This window comes from Ostrea edulis, chromosome 6 (genome assembly GCF_947568905.1).
Source record: "Ostrea edulis chromosome 6, xbOstEdul1.1, whole genome shotgun sequence".
NCBI lineage: Eukaryota > Metazoa > Mollusca > Bivalvia > Ostreida > Ostreidae > Ostrea > Ostrea edulis.
This window is the reverse complement of record NC_079169.1, coordinates 42,118,575-42,145,575: the sequence shown is the minus strand read 5'-3', so window position 1 is coordinate 42,145,575 and position 27,001 is coordinate 42,118,575. Positions and strand designations below refer to the sequence as shown.

Sequence of the window (27,001 nt, the reverse complement as noted above, 5' to 3'; positions counted from 1 at the left end):
CAATTAACAAGGTTTTAAAGACCTATCACATGATAGTGTATCAAGGGGATATCATACAGTACACTATTAAATTAGGCAATCAAAATAATTACAAAATGAAGTTACTTAACCTACGTGCATATCTGGTTAGTACATATTTCTCTTCTACATGAATTTTTTCAAGGGACATAAAGACGGTTGGGGTGCTAAATACCGAATTAACTATGCATACAATTAGAACAAGGGGATCGCAATGTATTTTGTCCGATTTTTAATGCAATTACATTTCATGCAATCGTTGGAGAATGGTTCTTAAAACCAATATCAACAAAATTGCTTTTTAACATTTTCAGCTCTTTTGAAATAAAAAACAAAGAGTGAGTTAAGTGAAGGTTTGATGATCCTTGAGTTTTTAGTTTGAAAGATGTGTAGATTTGCAAAAAAAAAGCAAAAGTAGGTCACAGTGACCTACCTTTTAGCTGACACACTCTGAGAATCCAAGATGCATCAACTTAATAAGTTTGATGGATCTAAGCCAGTTAGTATTTGAAATATCTAAATATAGCCATGAAATTCAAAAAGTAGATCACAGTAACCTACTTCTTAATTGACACACTCCGAGGACTCAAGATACATCAACTGAAACAGGTTCATAATTCTAGGCCTCTTAGCATTTGATTTAGATATAGCTTTGAAATTATAAAAGTAGATCAAGGTGATCTAATTTATAGTCTGCACACTCCAAGGACTCAAGATGCTTCAACTGACAAAGTTTGATGATGCTAAGTCAAATAGTACCTGAAAATTTAAATGTAACTGTCCAAAAGTAGGTCACGGTGACCTATTTTTGGTCGACACACTGAAGACTCAAGATGCATCAACTGACAAGTCAAATAGTATTCAAATATAGCCGTCAAATTCCAAAAAGAAGGCCACAGTGACCTACTTTTTGGTCGACACACTCCAAAGACTCAAGATGCATCAACTGATAAAGTTTGATAATTGAAGTCAAATAGTATCTGAAATATTCAGATATAAACGTCAAATTCCAAAAAGTAGGTCACAGTGACCTACTTTTTGGTCGACACACTCTGAAGACTCAAGACCCATCAACTGACAAAGTTTGATGATTGTAAGTCAAATAGTATCTGAAATATTCAAATATAGCCGTCAAAATCCAAAAATAGGTCACGGTGACCTACTTTTTAGTCAACACACTCTGAAAACTCAACATGCATCAACTGACAAAGTTTGATAATTGTAAGTCAAATAGTATCTGAAATATTAAATATATATAGCCGTCAAATTCCAAAAGTAGGTCACGGTGACCTACTTTCTGGTCAACAAACTATGAAGACTCAAGATGCATCAACTGACAAAGTGTGATGATCCTAGCTTTCATAGTGTCCAAAATATGCATCTAAAATTGAAAATGTGAAATTTGAATGTCTGCAAAATAGAAAAAATAGGTCACTGTGACCTACTTTTTTTTTTTTTTTTTATAAATATGTTTCGAGGCCTCTAGACGCAGCAACTTACAAGGTTTGATGATTCTAAACCTCTCGGTATCTGAAATAACAACCTAAAATGTATTCATAAATGATTAGCCATAAAATTCAGAAATTAGGTCATGGTGACATACTTTTCACATGACGTACTTCAAGGTCCCACGATCCATCAACTGACAACTTTTGATGATCATAGGCTCAAAAGTGTCCAAGATATGCATCAAAATCTATTTAATAATAATTACCTGCGAAATTCAAAAAGTAGGTCACCATGACCTACTTTTCAGACAACGTGATATTAGGTCCTAAGATGCATAAACTGACAACATTTGATGATCCTAGTTCTTATACTAAGCAAAATATCAAAGTTTTAACAAAACAAAATTTAAGGTCAACTTTGAAGTGACCTTGAGACCACGCCCTTTGCCCCAGGATGATGCCTGGAACAACTACTTTTGTTTGCATTTTCCTAATTATCTCCCCTTGTTAAAGGGTCGCAACCCTAGTTTTTAGATCAACTGAAAGCCCTTGGGCCAAGGATACCCTGTGACAAATTTGACAAAAATTGACTAGGGGGTTCTTGAGATATAGCCCTTTTTCCAAAAAGTTGACGCACACTGTACGCCAAACATATGGCATATGATTAGTTCTTTGAGCCTTCGGCTCAGAAGAGCTAAAAATGCATCATTGTTCCTTAAGTTATACGCGGTCATTCCTACAGTATTTCCGTTTGTAGACTTAGTATTTACATAGATGTACCTTACAACATCGCATCTTACACGTTACAAGTCAACAAATGTCAACAAATTTACATGTTTGTCGAATTTCGATATGATCATATATGGAAAGACAACGGAAATCCACGATTATTACCGAGAACCGAAAGAATTCCCCATCTGTAGGATTAAGCTATTGCGCATGCGCCAAAATTGACAAACGCATGTGCATCTCGAATTTGTTAACTTTTTATATAAAAAGACTAATCGACATGTGTCACAGTCTCAAGTTCTCAACGGTACGCATTACACAGAGAAAATGATCTAGGAGGTTACGAAGAATGGATTTACACCAACGCCTAATAATAAGCATATACTTTCTTGATGTGCATGTGCACAAACATGTAACGTATGTGTATGGATAAAACCATCCAACATGCTAGTACAAATATTTTGCACCGGTTAAGGTAGCTCATTACACTAAAATTTTATTTAATGGTTCGTTAAACACTGATTCTCATATAAAACAGCAAATTGAAACTTTGAAAAGTTGAAAAATAAACTTTGTAGAATGTTAATTGCTATTATTTGTATGTGTTGCTGATTTACTAAAAAGATCTGCAGCTCAGGACGAACAGAAAAAAAAGTTATGGTTTCTAGAATGGAGTACTATAAAATGCCAGAAGTAATTTACGAGGCCATTTTGTATTGTATTTAGCATGATATAGTAAGAAAACCAAATATAAATTGTGAAAATGTTTTAATCAAATCAAAAGACAACGTTTTAAACTATGCAATCAAATCAAAATAAACGAACATTCAATGACACATGTATTAATATCTAATTCTTTTGTAATCATGAAAATTATTTCATAAGAAATATGTTTTGTCTAAACTTTGCACAAATTTCTAGAATAGGTAATGAAATAGTTTACTAACAAAGAATTCTATTTACACACACTTCAATGCGTTTGCTTCCGAATTTTAAATGATAAAATGTATAGCATATCTCTGAAACACTCAGTAAAGGTGTATGACTTTGATTTCGCCATCTGTAATTTACGAGTCGATGTCTGATTTAAATCACCAAAATATTTTATTTTGGAACTTTTAGATAGTAAATCAAATAGTATATTATGTATTTTTGCAAGTAATAATCATTCTTATACTTTATATAGACATTGAAGAGTACAAATTTTACAAATCTACTTTTAATAAAGAAAGATAATTTTCTGTAATTTACGGGACAAAAAACTGATAGATTTACTTTCTTTATTGGATATCTTTTTGCAGGAAGTATACCTCTAAGTGAGACATTAACAGGAAATAATCGTCTCATATAATCAAAGCTTTTTATTATCCAGTCATTAATTTGTTATATTATAAATTAAAATAAAACATGATTACACCTTTTATGAAGTGTGATTTCACCATCGAAAGACTGAAACAAGCTCTCAATTATTTTATATAATTTTTGTGATTTGTTCCGGAATTAGCTGCAGAACTGTAACTCTCCGAAAAAATATTTTGACATAACAGAGAGCTACAGATCCACCCCTTATAAAAACTTTCGATTTACGGCGCACAAAAAGCTGCGCACGGTTGAGGCCTTATATCTTTGTATTCGTGAGTTGATGTCTCATAAATTTAATATCAAAAAATTCTTAACATATTTTCCTACAATACTTGTGTCCAAACATACCTTCAAATATTCATTAAAGCCCCATACGACCCCAAAACTCCTAGCTTTAAATGATTTCGATTCTTGACGTAGCCATGTTAGGTAGCAGGTCAATTCGAATCCCGGTTAATTTCCTTACTTGCACAATAACGTCTAGATGTGAACTAATACCTCCACAAATATTTTAGCTAAATATTTCAAATAATATATCATCCCAGTGCCTTTAAATAATAATTATTCAAATAGCTAAACTCACGGCAATGCGGCTTTCATTAGTCTGGTCCGGTCTCCATCCCTGCCACACGAGTGTTAAAGACTTTTGTAGCATTTTCATGAATCAAGAGCTTATTTTACCTTTAGAAAAAAGATCGGTAAAGTTGGCTACTAGTAACCAGCTACTAGTAACTGGCTACTTAAAAAGAGAAAAGTTGGCTACTAGTAGCCAGCTACTTGAACCAGGAAAAGTTAGCTACTAGTAGCCAGTTACTAGTAGCCAGCTACTAAAAGTAAGAAAAGTTAGCTACTCGTAGCCAGCTACTACAAAATATAAAAGTTATAATTACTGATAGCTCGCTACCAGATAAAGGTTAATGAGTTTGAAAATTATTATCTATCAGATTTATTTCTAAAGAGGACGAGGAGTCGTATGATATTTAATGCTCAATTGTCCCCAGTTACATAACGTTGCAATGCAAAATACGATTACACTTTTTCAACTGAGTGTTTACTTTAAAAGTGATACGGATTGAATTCAGACCTTCAATCATTTGATATACCATCCATTTTGAGATATCTGCTACTTTTACAATTTGATTCGAGTTACCCTGAAATTTCAACAGAAGTGTGAATACCGTAAGAAACTTTATGTTTGACTTTATGTTTGTATTAGATATCTGACGAATTTACGACTATACATATGGCAAGAAGTGATACATGCTGTTTTGGTACGCCACGAATTTTCAGATATCGCTCTTTAGGAAATCAGTTACATATACATTTTGATTATCGGTACAATGAAATTTCAAGATCCGTGTGAATACCATAAGGAACTCCGTGTTTATATCATATATTTAACTAACTTACTACGATACGTATGGCGAGTAGTGATATTGGGTATTGTGATATGTCATCAATTTTCAGATATCACCCTTAAGGAAGTCAGCTACATATACCTTTTGATGGCAGGTAAACTGAAATTTCAAGTTTTTCGCAAATATCTTAAGAAACTCTGAGTTTGTATTAGATATCTGACTAATTTACAATTATCAAAGTGAAGAAGAGTGATATTAGGTATTTTGACATGCCATAAATTTCCAGATATCACGCTTGAGGAGGTCAGCTACTTATACCTTGTGTTCCTGGAAAGCTGAAATTTCAAGTTTTTCATAAATATCTTAAAGAACTCTGTGTTTGTATTAGATATCTGACTAGTTTACAACTATCCATGTGAAGTGGAGTGGTACTAGGTATCTTGATATGCCATCAATTTTCAAATATCACCCTTAAGGAAGTCCGCTACTTATACCTTTTGATTGCAGCTAACCTGAAATTTCAAGTTTTTCATAAATATCTTAAAGAACTCCTTGTTTGTATTAGATATCTGACTAATTTACAACTATCCATGTGAAGTGGAGTGGTATTAGATATCTTGATATGCCATCAATTTTCAGATATCACCCTTAAGGAAGTCAGCTACATCTACATTTTGATGGCAGGTAAACTGAAATTTCAAGTTTTTTGCAAATATCTTAAAGAACTCCTTGTTTGTATTAGATATCTGACTAATTTACAACTATCCATGTGAAGTGGAATGGTATTATGTATCTTGATATGCCATCAATTTTGAGATATCACGCTTAAGGAAGTCAACTACTTATACCTTTTGATTCCAGGTAACCTGAAATTTCAAGTTTTTCATAAACATCTTAAAGATCCCCTTGTTTGTATTAGATATCTGACTAATTTACAACTATCCATGTGAAGTGGAATGGTATTAAGTATCTTGATATGCCATCAATTTTCAGATATCACCCTTAAGGAAGTCAGCTACTTATACCTTTTGATTGCAGCTAACCTGAAATTTCAAGTTTTTCATAAATATCTTAAAGAACTCCTTGTTTGTATTAGATATCTGACTAATTTACAACTATCCATGTGACGTGGAGTGGTATTAGGTATCTTGATATGCCATCAATTTTCAGATATCACCCTTAAGGAAGTCAGCTACTTATACCTTTTGATTGCAAGTAACATGAAATTTCAAGTTTTCTACCAATATTTAAAGGAGTTCCTTGTTTGTATAAGATATCTGACTAACTTACAATTATCAATGTGAAGAAGACTGATATTAGGTATCTTGACATGCCATAAGTTTCCAGATATCACGTTTAAGGAAGTCAGCTACTTATACCTTTTGATTTCTGGTATCCTGAAATTTTAAGTTTTTCATAAATATCTTAAAGAAATTCTTGTTTGTATTAGATATCTGACTAATTTACAACTATCCATGTGAAGTGGAATGGTATTAAGTATATTGATATGCCATCAATTTTCAGATAGATATGTTAGATATCTGACTAATTTATCTTTACCGATATTACAGGGCTTTATATGAAGTGTCTTGATATGCAATCAATTTTCAGATATCATGTTGGACGAAGTCAGCTACTGATAGCTTTTTATTCCAGACATCCTGAAATTTAATGTGTTTTGTATATAGCTTAAGAAACTCTGTGTTTCTGTTAGATATCTGACTACTAAACCACTATCCACGTGAAGAGGTATGATAATAGGTATCAAGATACCTAATATCACTCCTCTTCACGTAGATGGTTGTAAGTTAGTCAGATATCTCATACAAATGCAGAGTTCCTCAAGATATTTACGGAAAACTTCAAATTTCAAGTTACTTAGAATCAAAAAGTATATAAGTAGCTGACTTCCTTAAGGGTGATATCTGAAAATCAATTGTATATCAAGATACGTAATATCACTCTTCTTTATGTGGATAGTTGTAAGTTAATCAGATATCTAATACAAAAGCAGAATTACTTAAGATATTTATGAAAAAGTTAAAATTTCAGGTGTCGAGGAATTAAAAGGTATAAGTAGCTGACTTCCTAAATTGTGATATCTGAAAATTCATGGCATATCAAGATCCCTAATATCACTCCTCTTCACGTGGATAGTTGGAACTTAGTCAGATATCGAATACAAACGCAGAGTTTCTTAAGATATTAACGAAAAACTTGAAATTTTAGGTTACTTGCAATCAAAAGGTATAAGTAGCTGACTTCCTTAAGCGTGATATCTCAAAATTGATGGCATATCAAGATACCTAATGTAACTCCTTGTCATATGTTTACTGGTATATTAATACGATATCTAATACAAACACAGACTTCCTTAGAATATTTGCTAAAACCTTTAAATTTTATGCTTCTTGGAATCAAAAGGTATAAGTAGTTGACTTTCTTAAGCGTGGTATCTGAAAATTGGTGGTATATTAAGATACTTAATTTCACTCCTTGTCGTATGTAAGATGGTAAATTAATGAGATTTATAAAACAAAGACAGAGTTCCTTAAGATATTTGCGAAAAGCCTGAAATTTTAGGCAACACGTAATCAAAAGGTATAAATAGCTGACTTCCTTTTGCTTGATATCTGAAAATTGATGGCATATCAATATACCTAGTATTCCTATTCACGTGGATATTTGTAAATTAGTCAGATATCTTATACAAACACAGAGTTCCTTAAGATATTTATGAAAAACTTGAAATTTCAGGTTACCTGGAATCAAAAGGTATAAGTAGCGGACTTCCTTAAGGGTGATATCTGAAATTGATGGCATATCAAGATACCTAGTACCACTCCACTTCACATGGATAGTTGTAAACTAGTCAGATATCTAATACAAACACAGAGTTCTTTAAGATATTTATGAAGAACTTGAAATTTCAGCTTTCCAGGAACAAAAGGTATAAGTAGCTGACTTCCTTAAGCGTGATATCTGGAAATTTATGGCATGTCAAAATACCTAATATCACTCTTCTTCACTTTGATAATTGTAAATTAGTCAGATATCTAATACAAACTCAGAGTTTCTTAAGATATTTGCGAAAAACTTGAAATTTCAGTTTACCTGCCATCAAAAGGTATATGTAGCTGACTTCCTTAAGGGTGATATCTGAAAATTGATGACATATCACAATACCCAATATCACTACTCGCCATACGTATCGTAGTAAGTTAGTTAAATATATGATATAAATACGGAGTTCCTTATGGTATTCACACGGATCTTGAAATTTCATTTTACCGGTAATCAAAATGTATAAGTAACTGATTTCCTAAAGAGCGATATCTGAAAATTCGTGGCGTACCAAAACAGCATGTATCACTTCTTGCCATATGTATAGTCGTAAATTCGTCAGATATCTAATACAAACATAAAGTTTCTTACGGTATTCACACTTCTGTTGAAATTTCAGGGTAACTCGAATCAAATTGTAAAAGTAGAAGATATCTCAAAATGGATGGTATATCAAATGATTGAAGGTCTGAATTCAATCCGTATCACTTTTAAAGTAAACACTCAGTTGAAAAAGTGTATTCGTATTTTGCATTGCAACGTGATGTAATTGGGGATAATTGAGCATGAAATTTCATACAACTCCTCGTCCTCTTTAGAAATAAATCTGATAGATAATAATTTTCAAACTCATTAACCTTTATCTGGTAGCGAGCTATCAGCAATTATAACTTTTATATTTTGTAGTAGCTGGCTACGAGTAGCTAACTTTTCTTACTTTTAGTAGCTGGCTACTAGTAACTGGCTACTAGTAGCTAACTTTTCCTGGTTCAAGTAGCTGGCTACTAGTAGCCAACTTTTCTCTTTTTAAGTAGCCAGTTACTAGTAGCTGGTTACTAGTAACCAACTTTACCGATCTTTAGAAAAACTATATTTTTTTAATTTCTATAAATTATTCGTATTGATGATAATTGAAGAGCGAATACATAACATATAACGAATTTTATGAATAGATACCAACAACATCAGGGTTCGAATTGACCTGCTACCTAACATGGCTACGTCAACAATCGAAATCATTTAAAGCTGGGAGTTTTGGGGTCGTATGGGGCTTTAATGAACAAGTATTGTAGGAAAATATGTTGAGAATTTGTTGATATTAAATTTATGAGACAGCAACTCAAGAATACAACGATATAAGGCCTCAACCGTGCACAGCTTTTTGTGCGCCGTAAATCGAAGGTTTTTATAAGGGGTGGATCTGTAGCTCTCTGTTACGTCAAAATATTTTTTCAGAGAGCTACAGTTCTGCAGCTATTCCGGAATGATTAAAAAAAAAAATGTTTTCTTGGCAAATAAAGGATTCTAGAGTCCAAATTTCGCTGTGATTTGGTACATTCTATGGATATCTAATCAAACATGCCTAAAAGATTCAGATATAACAGTTCTAAATTTTTAGAATAAAATATTTATGAAAATGTGAAAACGTTATTTGTTAATATACAATTTATGGACTGTTTTTAGCAGGGAGAGATAGGAAATTATTCCATCTTAGTAAGGGTATCACCCGAGGGCGCTTATGTGTATGTAATATTAAAAGTGCAGAGGTCATGTGGTACTACACTTCACAGGGCCAGTCAAAAGGCTGAAAGAATGCTGTGATAGAAACAGATTTTTCCACAATCAATGAGGGACATCCTGTCTCTGTTAAAATATTCCTCTTTATAAATTTTGTGGGGGATGAAGTCTCAAAGAAGTTGTTTGAGTGGATAATCACATTTGATATCCTTGATTTCGTCCATCTTATACCCAGGCACGTTAAAACGGAAAGGGGACATTTGTAATTTTCATAAAATTGATTTTCTGTTATTTTTACGTGCAGAGTTATTTTCACATAGAAACTAAGGTATATTGGATGACATCCCCCTCCCCAACTACATGTACACTGTAGTAAATAATGAATTGAAGGACTAAACCCCCCCCCTCCCTTAGGCTGTTAGTTTGGAATAGACAACATAGTTTATGGGTTTCTTTTGGGGGGGGAGGTCCCCTTTTTTGCTAGATTGTCAAGAATTTTAGACGACTTCTCCTCTGCCCCCACTCCCTTTTCCGAAAAGCCACGTCATGTGGCCGATACTCTTTGTCATTCTTTGTGCAACAAAAATTAAGTTGAGTTAACTTGCCGACATCTAATTCCTTACATATTGCTACATATTATAATGAAAAAATATATACGTATTTTGATTTATTTCAGCCCTAGATATGATTGAAGAAAAAAATAGCCTACCAAACTAACATGTAATTTCAGTCCAGTTGTACCCGTAAAATTCGTAATGTAATAAGATATGTAAGGTATTTTATATCTAATAAATATGACTTTATTATGATTAATTTTTCGAATTTTTAAAACACGTTAGCATTTATTCCGGAAATATATTGTTCATTGGTGACGTTTCAACCAAGTCGCGAGAATACCGCTTGTGTTCTGTCCGTGTAGCACATTGATTTTCTTTCGGTTCTCGGTAGTAATCGTGAATTTCCGTTGTCTTTCCATATATGGTCATATCGAAATTCGACAAATATGTAAATTTGTTGACATTTGTTGACTTGTAACGTGTAAGATGCGATGTTGTAAGGTGCATCTATGTAAATACTAAGTCTACAAACGGAAATACTGTAGGGATGACTGCGTATAACTTAAGAAACAATGATGTATTTTTATAAAGAGAAATGTAAAATCAGAAATCAAACGATTACACAAATGAAGAGTACAACACTGAGGTATACATTTCTGAGAAACATAACTTACACCCCCTGAGTTGCAAACATACATAGTTGAAACAGAAATTAACACGGTTGCATGTTTCAATTAACAAGTTTACATGCTTGGATTTTTGAATACGATTACCCTCCATATACCTCCTGGGGTCATGAGTTTTGACAAACATGACTGATATCAGGGGCGTAGCCAGGTACTTTTGATGTGGACCCCCAAGTAAGCAGGGGGTATGGGGGCTGGTAAATTTTAGACGATTTCGATGTGTATATTCGACCCTCCTGAACACATTTTTCGTACACTTTATAAAATTTGTTTCGCAGCCATATTCGGGGTTTGTTCTGTTTTTGTACGAAATGCGGACAAACACTTGTAAAATCTCAAAAATGAGAAAGGATCTGTCCAATATCAATGTATGACGAACCCACTACAAACAATTTTAGACCTTTGAAGAGACAAAACAAACACGTATGGTACACCAAAGAAATTTGATGTAGATGAAAAGTGGAGGATGTGTACAATATTTTGAAGTTGAAAATTTTCAAATGTACTTTATTTTGTCAAAAAATACAGTTTTAGAAGAAGATAATCTGAAGAAGAAAAAATTAAAACCCCTGCTGTACTCGAACCTGCAGTTCAGCAGTCGCTATGCTAACCTAACTATGACGATGTAGAGTACATCCTTAAAACAGTCAGATAGAGTGGTTATCGGTTTAGACATACCATACTGATAGTCAAGCTTACATTGGATGTTCAAAATACACTTGTAAAGATTAAAAATAACAAAGACTAGAGAATTCTTTTCAACTCATTACTTTCTTTTTTTGTTGCAAAAATGATGTGGACGTTTGTGCGTACAAAGGTACGCCTGGCTACGTGCCTGGATCTGCACTATGCCAGGAAGCTTTTCATATAAATTTCTGCTCTTCTGGTCCAGTGGTTCTTTAGAGAATTTTTAAAAAGAGTTTCTATATATATTTGTACGTAAAACGTTGATCCCCTATTGCCACCTTATATTCGCGGGTCATGATTTTAACAAACTTGAACTCCACTATATCAGTAAGCTTTCGTGTAAATGTCAGCTCTTCTGGTCCAGTGAATTTCGAGATTTTTAAACGACCCCACCCTATTTTTGTGATTATCTCCACTTTGTGAGAAGGGGCATGAAATGAAATCCCTTCACCTAAGGACGCTTTTTGCGAAGTTTGGTTGAAATTGGCCCAGTATTTCTGAAGAAGTCAAAAATATGAAAAGTTTACAGACAGACGGACGGACAACAGGCGATCGAACTCTCAGCTCAGGAGGGGAAAAGGGGGGGGGGGCGTATCAGATTAGACGAGTGCAATATACAGTATGTTTCCTGTTGTAGCTGCAGTCGTCTAGATAACGGTAGCACCGTCAACGTATTGATGATACCCTCGACGGTACACGTGTTTGATGATTCAGTATCGACATGCCGAGAAAATACACGTTTTGAATTGGAAATTATAATACTTAAACATTTTCATAACCTCGATTTGGTCTCCACGAACATCCGGGTCTTTCATGCGTGAATTGGATTGCGCAGTGATTAATTTGTGTTTCAAGGGGTATCCCAAGTTGTAATTTTATTTATTTATGTAAGTATATCAATCATGAATGTGAAACCTTTCCTCTAATCTCCCAGAGTTTTCAGTCGTTCTATTTTGTGCTGTAAATCTTTTCTAAGAGTGGTAGGAATTTTCGTAGAAACGCCCGATACAACTTTTCTTCGGACATTTTTCTCAGTTGGAGTACATCTCTGCACTATTGTCGTGATAATCATATGATGCACATATTATTATTTGTTTTCTATGTGTTTAATTTTACATTGAAGAATTGTGTATATATGCACACTTGAATGCTGAATGATTGGAATTTGGAAAAATGCCAAATAAATTTTCTCTTTCCATGTCCTCTACCTAGTGGATGTCATATTAATAGATGTAGTATGTGTCTTGCTTAAACGGGCAGTACTAATTAATGGTATGGTATGTGAATAACGATTTTAGCGTAAGCAGAGCAAAGCATGAAATTGACATGACATGTCTAAAGTGATAATTAATTCAGTAAAGTAAGGTTTAGAAATGTAAATATCCTTTCACTTGAATTTTTGTATAGAAGCTCATGAACTTATTCATCTATTTAGTCATATCACTGTTTTCGATAGGCCTACAAAGATTTGCTGAATATGGTTACAATAATAAATCATACATTTCAGTTAGAACAAATGGAGTGTTTCGATCACAAACTGTGTGTCAGAATCTTGTATTCTTTGGCAATCAAATTTAAAACTTGATGACTGTTGAATCAACTAATGAATCCATTACTCAGAACTCCTTGTGTGGCTTCGTATGAATTAAAATGGGAGAAAGCTGAGAGTACTGATAGTTGAACAAAATGGTGGCATCCTTTAGACTTGCAGAATTTTCAGTGATAGTATGGCAAGATTGTCTCTTTCTTTTGTAGATTTTGTCGTTTTCCTTTCACATATATTTATATGTTACCTTCAAAGCCCTATCAAGAACTACTGGTTTATTTTGTCTTAAATGTTTTTCAATATGATTTGGTTTTATCATTTTCATCTTGGAAATATTGATTGGTTTTATGTTGTTTAATTTGGTACTAGAATTTTGTAAGGTTTTGTTGCATAATAGAGGCACTATATGGGTTTTAATTAGTGTTTGTCTTATGAATATAGCTCGCAATGTGTTTATTTTATAGGTACAATGTGTCGTAACTGTCTCTCAGGTCCAGTACAATGTCTATTTTTGAGCGATATAGTTTTGTAAAGCTATTGAAATAGTTTGTTTAAGCTAGTTTAGGGTGAATTTCTAAAGCGCAATGGCATAACCCAAAAGTTGCATATTTCTTTTGTGTTGGTGACTGTCCACTACCTTGTATGTGTTTAGGCATAGATAAGTATGATGACTCTACATTGTGGACAGGGTTCGAAATTAACTTTTTCAAGCACTAGTCCGTACGGACTAGTGACTATTGATGTTTACTAGTCCGCAAAGCATTTCACTAGTCCGTCCAATATATCATATTTAATAAATGATCTTCATTTTATTCAATAGTATTCAATAAAGCCAAACACATCACAGTTCCAACAATTCAGTTTATGACACCTACAGAAGAAAAAAGACCACCATACTTTATTTTGTATTCAAGATCTTCAGAAACATACAGTAACCTCTTGAGTTAATCCTTTTATAAACGTCCGTAAGTGCGTTCGAGATCGACATTCCCGTTGTTTTCGTGCTCAGTTCTTCGAGTCACAGGAGTTCGAAATTTTAGCAATAAAGTCAATACAATTCACTCAATTGACCAAACGAGCTATAGTGTTACAAACTCCTGTGTTAGAGTCGCGAATGATGAGATGTGTGCACAAGCGTGCATGTTCTTTGACCACACTACTTGCACCTCGAATCCGTTCTCGCGATGTGTACTCGGCATTCGGAAACGTCAGGAATTTGTGCTCATGCGAAGAATGGTGGTCTCGAACGCACTCCATGTGTTTGGAAGATCAGGAGTCATTGTCACACAAACACTTAACCATGCTGTTAATCGACCATAAGTTCAAATATCTAAGAGACTTGGGCAAATCTTAACCAATTCAAGATTGATTTCCGGATTTTCAGTAGTCCGTACGGACTAGTGCTATAGAGAGTTTACTAGTCCAACACATTTTTTACTAGTCTCGGACTACGGACATGAGGTAATTTCGAACCCTGGTGGAATTTGATTGTATATCCATTATTCTGTTGATCCTCATTGACTTTTATTCTATACTGAAGATAGGTTAACTAATCAGGGTTCGAAATTCTTTTTCAAACACTAGTTCGTACAGACTAGTGACTATTGATATCACTAGTCCACAAAGCATTTCACTAGTCTGTCCAGTATATGATACAAAATGACTCATTTTATTCAATAATATTTAATCAAACCAAACACTTCACATTTACAAACAATTCACTTTCTGACATCGACAATAGAAAAAGGTAACCATATTTTATTTTGTTTTCACGATCTTCATAAGCATACAGTAACCCCTGAGTTACTTACTCATGTAATAACCCCTTTTAGAAACGTCTATGTGTTTAGAGGGTCAGCATGCCACTGTCACACAAACACTTAACCATGGAGATATTGACCATAAGTTCAAACATGTAAAAGACCCAGACAAATTTGCTAAAATCTTAATCAATTCAAGATTGACATCCTGATTTTCACTAGCCCATTCCGAATATTGTCATAGGGAGTTTACTAGTCCGACATGATTTTTACTAGTCTTTGAGTTATGGACATGAGGTAATTTGGAACCCTGAACTATTGATTAACAACCTCATAATTCTAAACATTTTACGATTAAAATTCTTCCTAAGAGAAATATTTCAAGGATTATTTTTTGTTTACAATGTGTTGTATTGAGTACAAGGAGGAAATTTTTTTCACTGGGTGAAATCAGATTTTTATGCTTTTAGGAATTTGTTAAAAGGTTTGAAATAGCTAAATTAAGCTATTTCATATTGATTTATAAAGCTATATAGCTTTATAGCTTGATAAAGCTATATACTGTAGCTAAACAGGACTTAATATCCTTGCATGCAGGTCCGGTAAACAGACCCATTCCCAATTGAAAATTAACTGTTTTTTTCCAAATTCCAATCGAAAATTTCCCAAACTAACAGCTCACAAGCATAGTAAAACTGGTATCTACATGTGTTGTGTAAAATTTGCAACACCTTGGGAATGAGTTGTCTAATATTGTGTAAAGTTCGCTTATCTAAATGAAATATAAACACATGACATATGTGTAAAAAGGTACTGCGGTATACCTCGATATTTGCAAAAAACCGTGGTACACACCACAGTATACCGCTGTATTTAATCAAAAGTTCTGAACATAAAAGTAAGCATATAGTGTATATTTACTATACAGCAGTGTCTCTTTATCATGATTAGAATCAACTCTGACTAGACTGAGAAATATTGAATTTGAAATGTGAAATTATAATACCATGAAAAAAGATGCATATAACTAAAGTTAATTAACTGATGTTTTATTTTTGATAATTCAAATTTTGTAAGTGTTGCTACATGTATGTTTTGATTTCAATATACTGTAAGTAAAGTAAATTTTTGGGGTGAATTAGATCTATATACGGTTTACATTTGGTGAATTTTGATGATGCTTACACTATTTTAGTACTGCATGTACACGTATATTCCTGTAATAGGAATTAGCTTGGTATCAAAATGAATTACCGCATATATAAAGAAATTGTCATCAGTGATTTTTTACAAGGGTCCTGTGGTTTTCGAATTGGGAAAAATTGTCGACATTTCAGTCAAATTGGAAAAAATCAATTTTATCGTAAACAAGTTTTAAAATCATATCAAACATTATATTATCTTTATTTTACTCATCTAATTTTCTTTATCGTTCTAAAAATTTTAATTATTCTATCCAAATCATCATTCCCATAACTCTTTGTTAAGTCTTATGTATATAATTCACATGGAACGTTTATTTTTTCAAATACGTTTTCCTTTCATAATTTTATTATTGGGAAAAATGCAAGCTAAATTGGGGGAAAATTGGCAATTTTTAGGAGGGGAAAGGGCTGAAATTTGGACCCAAAATGGGCCTTAAAAAATCACTGGTCATTGATACAATTTTCATATCAAACACCATTTTTCAAAACAAAACCAGAGCAACAGTTGTTGTTTTATTCACATTCAAGGAATCTAGCCTCTGCGCATGCACAAGCATTAATTACTCTAGAGTTACCCGAGTCTTCCCAATCAAAGGAGAAGAACTCGTAAGTTATTTGAACTTGTTTCTGATCCTTTTGTATATTATGTATGTACAATAAAATATGTTCAAAACAAAGGTGCTCCTGATGTCTCACAACAGCAAATATTACCATAAAAATGCTGATACATTGGTGGAAAATTCCCAATTTGTTCGATTTTGACGCTATTTTCCCCAATGGAATGGGTACCGGTACCAGTACCAGTGGGTAGAAAAAAAAAGCTGACTGGTACAGCATAAGGAGTAGATGACCCCTATTGATTTTTGGGTCATTTGGTCAATCCACTCTTGACATAGGAAGATATTGTCTGCTCAATATTTTGAATTGGTGATACATGTACATCAATTAAATGATGCATGTGTATAACCTTTTTCAATTTTGCACCATGGGGGGCATGTGGGTTTTAGAAACATCTCGTTTCTTTTCCCGTTAAATGTAAAAAGCTTCATTCCTAGGAAAACTATGCTACGCAATACGAAGAATCGCGAGTGGCGCTGGTGATCCAAGGCACTTGAATTTCTGTCAAAAAGTTGTTCAATAAAGCCAAAGATCGAAAAATCCTATCCCCACTAAATTCATGTGCCTGTGGCCTAATGTTCTGATAATGTTTGGTTGTAAAACATTTATGAAGCTTTACATATGGTAGAAATATTATATTATGTTCAATTCTATTAAAGGGACTGATTCACGATTTCCCCCAAAATTTTGTTTTTCACTGTTAATGATCTAAATCTATTGTCTGATATGTTTAAAAGATTTCACATAAAAATTAAGGTTATACATTATCATAGAAGCTCATTGTAGAGAGTTTATTATTTGTTTTGTAAACAAAGATTGCGGTATGTTATTGTTTGCGAAATTTTCAAAAGAAATGGATATCTATTTAAGTTAATCATATCTTTCACATTTCAAGCATTCTTTGGGTAAAAAATGTTATCTAAAAGTTCAAATTTGTGAATATGCAAAATTAAGATGCTTTATATTCAGGGCTCGAAATTAGTGAGAAATACTCGCAAAACGCGAGTACATTTGAAAAATAGCGAGTAAAACTAGTGGACACTCGAAAATCTTAGCGAGTGGTGATTTACAAACTATGATCGTATCGTATCAGATTTATACGGTGATGCGCTATTCGCTTTTCTTAAACTTGCTCTTTGAATCATACAAACGCTTACATGAACGACCGATTCCAACAACCGTTTCTATCCGGACTTTTCTTTTATGATTTTTTAAGAAACTTGGAGTCAAACAAATACTTTAGAGGTCGGACATCGCATATGATGAAAAATATAGACATGTGCCACGATCCTGTTCACCTATAGCACAGGCAATTGCATCGCTTAGGGTCGAATTTACTATATAAAGAGTAAAGGTATAGAACTCTAAATATAGGGTACCCAAGTTAGCTGATGTAAAAACAATAAATTAATTGATATAAAATTCTACTTTGTATTTTAATTTATTCATACGTAATCAATCTACATTACTACCAAAGTTCATCCCGAAATTCCGTATACTTCCCAAGATATGCAGAAATGAACTCGGAAAAATGCCTATTATTTTTTGGTTGACTTTTAGCTGGGCCCTGACACTATACGACTACACAGAGTGTTTGAGCATTGCAACAAGCTATCAAATAGAATGTGCAGCATAAAATATCATTTTTAAAATGAATTTCTTACCCCAATTCATAAAATTAAGTCCGTAATAGCTCGGCTAACTTGGGTACCCTATATTTAGAGTTCTATACCGTTACTCTTTATATAGTAAATTCGACCCCAAGCGATGCAATTGCCTGTGACCTATAGGGGTGATTAAATTGGATTCGAAGTATGAGATTTTTGTTATTCATTTATTTTTTTTTAAAAAGAATCGGAGTTTATGTTTTACCAAGTCTTCCGGTAGTCATTTTTATTAGAATCATCACAGTTCATGGGTCTCGTGCTGCTTATAAAACCATGAGTCCGGGATTCACTTTGAAAACTCACCAGTGATAACCCTGATGTGGCATGAAATTGGAAGACTGGATCTAGACCTGCGGTAAACAGGTTGTGGATTAGAGGTGCAATAATCAAGAGAACTAAACATTACACCATATAACCTACGTAATTCAGTGTCTTGTCCAAACGATGCCTGTTGACCCATTAGGCTCAGTAATGATGGGGAAATCATTGATTTAAAAAGAAACGAAAAAAGAGCACTGCTTCTTTATCTTTATTTTAGCTTGTAGGTTTTCATTTTAGCCTGTGGATTTTTCACCCACTGGCTAAAATTAGCCTGTGGTAGAAAAAGTTGATTTCGACCCCTGATATTACAAAATTAACATTTCACTGGTTTGTTTGTTTACGTGAAAAGGCTCGAGTCTTTATTTCAGTGAAAACGAAATGTCCTCAGACTCTCGGTTCGGTAAACTTCGTTATATCTCCGGTCCGAATGTCCGGTGACTTTCCGGCAACAGTTTTGAAAACTACGTTTCGACTTCCAGTTCCGTTTATTAAAAAAACATACGAAAACGGCAACATGTTCCAATTAAAATGGAACGGTAATGCAGTCCCCGGTAAACATTTAAAACGAAAATCCAATGACCGGGAGGCTCAAAGTCAAAGGGAGAAACAAAAAAAGTATGAAGAACATAATGCTACTTTTTTTCGATCTGGTAAAATGTGATTCAGTCTGGTAATATGTTCCTGTGTTTACCAGACCGATTGTCCTGTAAAACATTTCAACATTTCGCGATCACTGTTATTTACATAACACAGATTTAAGGCTAAAATATTGCTTTTATTCTTGCATTCAGAAGGTCAAAATTTTGGGTGTCAACATTAAAGCAGTTATATTTTTAATGTTTAACATCAAAAATGAAAAATATTTTTTTCAAAAATCGTGAACCTTTAATCCATACTATTTCACATAAAGTACTTGTATTTTAAATTCATTTTTCATTGATTAATGTAGATAATTTGACGTGTAGTTCAGAGCATGTAACATAGATTAAGCTATTAGATTTTTAGGTCACCTGAGTTTACTCAGGTGACCCATTTCAATTGGTTGTCGTCCGTCATTGTGCGACGTGCATCGTGTGTTAACAATTGAACATTTTTAACTTCTTCTTGATAACTGCTTGTCCAATTCTTTTCATATTTGGCATTAAGCATCTTTGGGACAAGGGGGACATAAATTGTCCAGCATCCCTGGGGCCTTAGGGGAATGGGGCAAAAACTGCCCAAAATTGACCAATTTTCAAAAATTTTCTTCTCAAGAACCGCACACGTGTAAGAAAAACTAAATTTATAGTGATGTAGAGCAGGAAGGCCTCTACCAAAATTGTAAATTTCATGATCTCTGGGGTAGGGGTTCTGACCCCAGGGCGGGGCCAAACATGGTATATATATAGTATTTATGTGTAAAACACTTAAATAACATCTTCTTAAGTGCTATTGATACTAAATTGAAACTAAATAGATATTCAGGAAGAACAGGTAGTCCTTTACCAAAATTGTAAATTTGATGATCCCAGGGGTAGGGGTTTTGGTATCAGGGTGGGACCAAAATGGTCAGTTATTAAATGTGTGAGCAATAAACATTTTTAACTTCTTGATAACTATCGTTCCAATTCTTTTCAAATTTGGTATGAAGCATCTTTGGGACAAGGGGGACATAAATTGTAAATATCAGGATTCCTGCACCCCTGGGGCCTTAAGGGTTCTGACACCAGGGTGGGGCTAAACTTACTATTTAGTGTATATGTGTAAAACACTTAAATAACATCTTATTTAGTGTTATTGATACTAAATTGAAATTAAATGGATATTTAGAAAGAGCAGGGAGTCCTACCAAAATTGTAAATTTGATGATCCCCAGGGTAGTTCTGACTCTAGGGTGGGGCTAAACCTAGTATACAGTTTTTATCTGTAAGTTTGCTGATACTGTATAAAATCTTAATGCATACTTAGGAATAACAGAAAGGGATGTACAAAAAGTGGTAATTTTACAACCCAGGGTTTTGACACTAGGATGGGTCCAAATTAGTCATATCTTTTTAAAATGTTGATACACCTATTATATTATTTAAAGCCTTTCATCAGTGTATGCTTTTTTGAGGGCATTGAAGTTGTAAGAACACATATTTTTTTTATACTGTTGCTGAACATTAGAATTTAGCTTAGATATTCAGAACAGGATTTTTTTTTCTAGATTTCATTGCCCTTGGGAGTAGTGATACTTTTTCACTAGTACTCAGGGGACCGATAAGGCCTGTGGGCCTCTTGTTTACTTAATTAATAAGTTTAATTGTAATTATATTGCAACTAACATTGAATAAAATGTCAATATAAATAAAATTACTTGATAGAAATAATCTCATAAAATAGTTTCTGTGTTCAACATGTGTAGAATTTGAATTTAACTATTAGATTTTTTTTTAGACAGAGATGAATAAGCTCTTTGACAAAGATTTTTTCCATGAATATATACTGTTTTGCTGAATGATCACAAAAATCCATGAAAGCATTTTTTTTCTTCACTTTTATTAATTAAGAAGCACAAAGTAATACTTTTCAAATTTCCCAGTTTGAATATTTTCAATTTTCCCAGACTCTGGACCCAGTGCAAAAATGGTAGGAAAACCCTTTAAGAAAATGATGACCTATTAAATACAGTATAACTGGTGTTTTTTAGTGGTAATCTAATTTTTGTATTATTAGTGGTGGTTCTGAAAATGCTAAAAATAATCCACGCTAATAAAACATTTACGATGAGCAGAAACTAATGCTTAAAAAGCAGATAGAGTTATCTTTCTTTACACGCTCTGGGAAAATTCTTGAACTAAATACAGTTATCCCTCTTGACCTACTCGTAACAGGTAAGTTTCTTCAGAGATGATTTGATTAGGTGTTTTAATTGACAATAATCGTTTTCACTACAAATTTGTGTTCAATGACTAGCGATGGCTAGTGAGGGGGCCAAGTGTGTTAAGATAAAAAGGCATCAATGACAAACACCAAATAAATGGTAATTAAATTAATCTAATGAATAAACATATCAATACCTTATCAAAATAACTTGTGCTACAATGCGAGTCTCTAATCTCAAGTATTATGCAATTGTTCATGTTTAATCAATGTGAAATCAAATTATAGATGAATAAATTTATCAGCATTTCATTACAATTTTAGCCACCTTTGCAGGATCCTTCTCCAGTGACTTTTTGCCAATTCCGCTGATATACGGCAGGAAAATTACCCAATGTCACCCTAAATTTGCATTTCCAGCTGATTTTCATGCAATCGTGAATAAGTTTCTGTTTCGTATTTTCTACATTTACATGTCTTTTATTTATTTTTTCTCAACACATGGAATCATTAAAAAGATATCACACTAATATTACATTACCAGATTTAGGAAAAAAATTTAATTTTGAAGGTCGCTAAAAACCCAGTTATGCAGTCTTTTCAGAACTATTCAAGGAAGGGCTTTCATATTTTGTATAAATGTATTTCATGACAATATGACCTTGTGATTCAATCATATTTGATCTTGTTACCTTGACCTACTTTCTTAAAAACCTGACCTAATCATGAACTATTTAAGGAAAAGCTTTTGTATTTTGTAGATATATATTTTTATGGCAAGACCTTGATTTACTTAAGGGTTTGACTTTGTGACCTTGACCTGGAAGTTTGACCTACTTTTGATAAAAAATCTGACCTATTCAATATCTTCTCAACTATTTAAGATAGAGCTTTCATATTTTGTTTATAGGTTTCTTATGGCAATGTCTTTCGTATCATACCATGATCTGTGACCTTGGTCTTACTCAGAACAGCAAGATTATGTTGGTGATATTGGTGTTGAGACATTTGTGTTATGTGAATTCATTTTCAGTTATATTGTGATCTTTTGGAGCTATGCCACAATATGGGGTCAAAAATTTTGATGGAAATAAAGATTGTTAAAAAGTAATCTTTTAAAAATCACAACAACTGAACAATGGCAGGGCTAAAGTGACTCCAGTGAGCAATGCGGCCCATGGGCCTCTTGTTCAAATACATGTCATGAATTATATTAGTTTGTTCTGAACATAATTGAAGATTTGTATTATGGAGATTTTTTTATTATCAAATATATGAAATTAAGATCTTAGTGAAAACTGATTTAACAGCATCTTCACAAGTCAAGGGTTAATGATTCGTTACCTCGCACTAAACCTTGACATCTAATACCCCATTCATATGACGAAAATTTACTTATGTATGTATATTTGCGCATGAGTAAATATACTCACATAAGTAAAAGTATATTTGCTACGAAGTTTAAATACCATAAGTAAATCCTGATAAAACTCATTTGTAAAATAGAGAGGGATCGATTCAGACTTGTCCATTTTCATAGAAAACGTACATTTCCATACTATCTAAGCGCAGGATATATAATAAGATGTTTCAGAACAAGAGATGTTCGTAGGAAAAATAGTTATTCTGAATGGTACAACAGCACCATCCTCACAGGCTTTGATGACAATGACTAACTAGTATGAGAACTTTCGTATGAGAAAGAGAACTTTCTTTAAGCTTTAAAGCTAGAAAGTGCTTTGGCACCTGTCCCGCGGACTGTAGAGATTCCGTTGAATGCTTAGAAAATAGTAGCTATTGCCATTTATTGGTTAGCATCCACTGCTGAAAATTGAACAATTGGAAATTTATTTGGTGTTGCTAAACCTACTGTTCATGATTGTGTACATCAAATGCATACGTAAGTAAATATACTGTGCGTTCATGTGACAAAAAATACACGCAGGGGCAGAAAATTTGCTACATCATATGAGCAAAAGTCAATTTGCACCTACCCCTGACTAGGTGCAAATTTACTTAGGTATGCAGGATTTGTATATAAGTAAATCAGTTCATGCGACAAGAATTGCTCACCTAAAGCCCCGTTCACATGCGCTGATTTACTCACGGGTTGCAAATTTTGCATATATGCAAAAATTGCACCCGTGTGTATAAGTATATTTGCTAAGCCTTCACATGGTACTTAACAAAGTAGGGTCAAATGGCAATGATTCTCTAAGTTTGATAAAGATGGCGGATTATTTTTGATTGAGAAGGAGGATTTTCACTTACTGTGTAGGCTTCAATGACAAATTTGATTGATCAAGATATGTCTACGACACTCTATGCAATATAATGTTTGCAGAAATACGGTGTGTTTTATGAGAAAAGCGATATCCAGGGGTGTGATTTTTCCTCTTTACAGAGGAAATCCTCTGATTTGCTCAATTTTCGAAAAAATGAAACACTCTGGATTTAATCTAAAGTGACAGAAAATGATATTTTTCCAGGTAGGGTGAGGTGTTTTCCTCCCTTTTTGACCAGTTTTCCTCTGATTTCTGAGGAATTCAGTCGCATCCCTGGATATCATATTCGGTGAGACTGCGTTTGCTCCTCTTTGGAGCCGATCCCTCGTGATCCACACTGAAGACTCCTCGAGTGTGATGTTGCATACGGTGTGTGCGTTCACATGACGAAAAATACGCTAGGAGTAAATATACACATATGCAAAAGTAAATTTGCATCTGGTCTGAGTAGGTGCAAATTTATACCCGAGTGTATATTTGCTCATATGTATATTTACTTTAGTAAATTTACACCTATGCAAAAAATACATGTGTATGCAAATCGTGTCGTATGAATGGGGTATAAGTCACTATATAAAAGTTGGGCTCATTAGACCATTACGCAATCCACTATAAATAAAACATACAATGAAATCACTGCATATTGTTATGGTGTACATGGATACAAATGACGCGGTCTCATACTGCTGTATTGATAAATACGCGCAATTGTAATATTTACACCACTAATTACGTTTATTGATAGTAGATCAAGTTTGGAAACCAATATTGCTTAAACGATTGAAATATCTATAACTGTGGGTATCAATACACGTGTTTCTATTTGAATCTCTTGCTTCACGTTGTTAAAAATAGAACCACATTCTCATTGGTTCCCACTCTTTTGTGGAAACAATCAGAACGAGCCCAACTTTTTGATAGCCACTGATGTCAAGGGTTAGTGTGAGGTAACGAATCAATAACCCTTGACTTGTGAAGATGTTTGGTACTACGTTAAGTGTGACTTGGAGCTCTCATGAAGCAATATTCTTGGGGGTTTGTGATTTTCCCAAGAATGTTTTACTTTGAAAAACTTTTGCCACTGAAATAAATTTTGCTGAGTTAAATTATGTTTTGATTCATTTGTATTTAGAACTACTAAGTCCTTGCAGTACCAAGTCCTAGCAGAAATGTCTTCAGAAGAACCAGTTGAGGTATATTCCACTGATAATGTCAGTTAAAAGCATTTCATCCAACATTTAAAAATATTGTTTGTGAAATAAACATGGTAGCTTTGTAATAGTTGATTGGTCAACATTGATTATTCAATGAACTAAACTGCTTTGGTATTGGCATGATTATAGTTGTATGACCAGGAATACATTGATGGATTAAGAAAATGTTTGGGAGGGAGGTGCGACCGAAGATGGTAACATTTTAGGGGGGTATTGCAGACCCCCAAAATGGAAATTTTTGTTTAAAATGTTAAACAAAAGGGGTTTTGTAACCCACTCTCCTTTCCAGATCCACCACTGGAATATGTATTGTAATTGTCTTATTTCCAGGTCTTCTATGTACAGACCCTGATGCGTTCTCTGTATATATTTTTTTAGTCACTCAGGTGACCTATTGCTATTGGTCTGCGTCCGTCGTGCTTTGTGCGTCATCTGTCGTCCGTTAACTTCTTCCCAGAAACTACTTGGCCAATCTTGACTAAATTTGGTATGTAGCATCTGTAGGTGAATGAGAGCAGAAATTGTAAGTTTCATGACCCCCCCACCCTAAGGGACTTTAATTTTGGGGTAAAAACTGTAAAATTATTTCTCCCCTCTTTCAGGGGGAGACAATGTTTTTGTACTCTCCGTCCGTCTGTCTTTCACAAAATCTTGTGAACGCTTCTCCTCCTATATGACTCATGGAATAGACTTGAAACTATTCAATGCTTCATTGCCATTTGTGGATGTGCATATTATTGGGACAGGAGAATCCAATTATCTTCCTAAAAGTTATAGTGGATTTAAGAGGGGTTTAGGATGTGAAATAGCTTGTGAACACTTCTTTTCCATTATGGCTTATTGGATAGATTTGAAACTTTGAACAGTGCTTCATTGCCGTTTGTATATGTGCATATTGTCGGGATAGGAGGATCCAATTGTTATATCCCATGCATCAAAGTTGTGCAGGGTATAGTGTTTTTGACCCAACAGTCTGTCAGTCCATCAGTCCCTTTCTTGTCAGTGCAACTCCTCTTAGACTGCTCAACAGAATTTTGTGAAACTTCGTAGTTAAGAGGGACACACTGTAGATGTCAGGCAACGGAATTGAGGGGAAATACTCGCTAAATGCGAGTTAAAAATTAAAATTGCGTTTGAAAAATCACAAGTGATCGCAGCTTTTTGCGAGTGAAAAAAAACCGGATCTTTTTTCCAGATTTCCTTGGTTTATTGGCTGTACTTTGAAGTTTACAATAATTTTCTTGTGCATAGAAATGCTTTACAGAACGAATATACAAGTATTGAAAAAGTAAATGTGGATCGAATAAATAACTAAGGCCAAGGTTATTTCAGTCAGTGATGTCGAAGATGGCCTACTTCATGCACACTTTGGGCGTCTCAAAGACGTCTGATTTAAATAGCAAGCATGTTGGTCTCGTCCGTGTTTACATGAAACAACACATGAAAGTGTTAGTGTCATGCTTCATGCAGTGTCCTTCTGTAGTCTAACACTTAAGAGTTTGCGTTTTTTTTTTTTTTCCAACTAGAATTTTTTAGATGAAATTTCCAAAAGTTTTGAACATATTGTTTGAATTGCTGCAAACAGTCTTCAAGACCACATAATGTTGTAAATAGGTGGTAGATCTCTGGAAAGCGAGTTCGCCGCACAAGTGTACTCTATGACCCTCATCATGCACCAATGATACATGTATGTTGTCTGATAATTCATAAAATTTTAAATGAAAGAATTCTCAATATTATTTTTATTATTGCACTTTAAAGAAGATTTTCCCTATATTTTGATATAGATACATGCTTGTTTTCTTAAATTCCTGTAAAACAGCAATCGATTGAAAAATGCTAGTAAAAGCTCAATTTTGCTAGTTGGAAAATAATCCACTAGCTAAAATTTGCTAGTAGTGAAAAAAGTTAATTTCGATCCCTGGATCATGTGCATATTCCCAGAAAATTCTGATTCAATAATTTTTGTGGGAGTTATGCCCCTTTTGAACTTAGAAATTCAAGCCTGTCTCAGCTGTTCTTGCCAGCGCAACTCTGAGACCACTCAACAGAATTTCGTGAAACTTAGCAGTTGATAAGGACACACTGTGTAGATGTGCATATTCCTAGGAAATT

General features: G+C 33.9%; 1 protein-coding gene across 4 annotated transcripts in view; it reads left to right on the top strand.

Moving 5' to 3' along the window:
- The first annotated feature begins 12,193 nt into the window (after positions 1-12,193).
- The window catches only part of LOC125683151 (CCR4-NOT transcription complex subunit 4-like), a 182,787-nt gene continuing 167,979 nt past the window's right edge, over positions 12,194-27,001 (top strand). For all 4 annotated transcript variants that reach the window (XM_056139605.1, XM_048923989.2, XM_048923990.2 and 1 more), the window contains exons 1-2: positions 12,194-12,313; positions 24,805-24,865. In XM_056139605.1, coding sequence (XP_055995580.1) covers positions 24,842-24,865 — 24 coding nt within the window. In that variant the 5' untranslated portion in view covers positions 12,194-12,313; positions 24,805-24,841. The remainder of the gene's footprint in view (positions 12,314-24,804; positions 24,866-27,001) is intronic.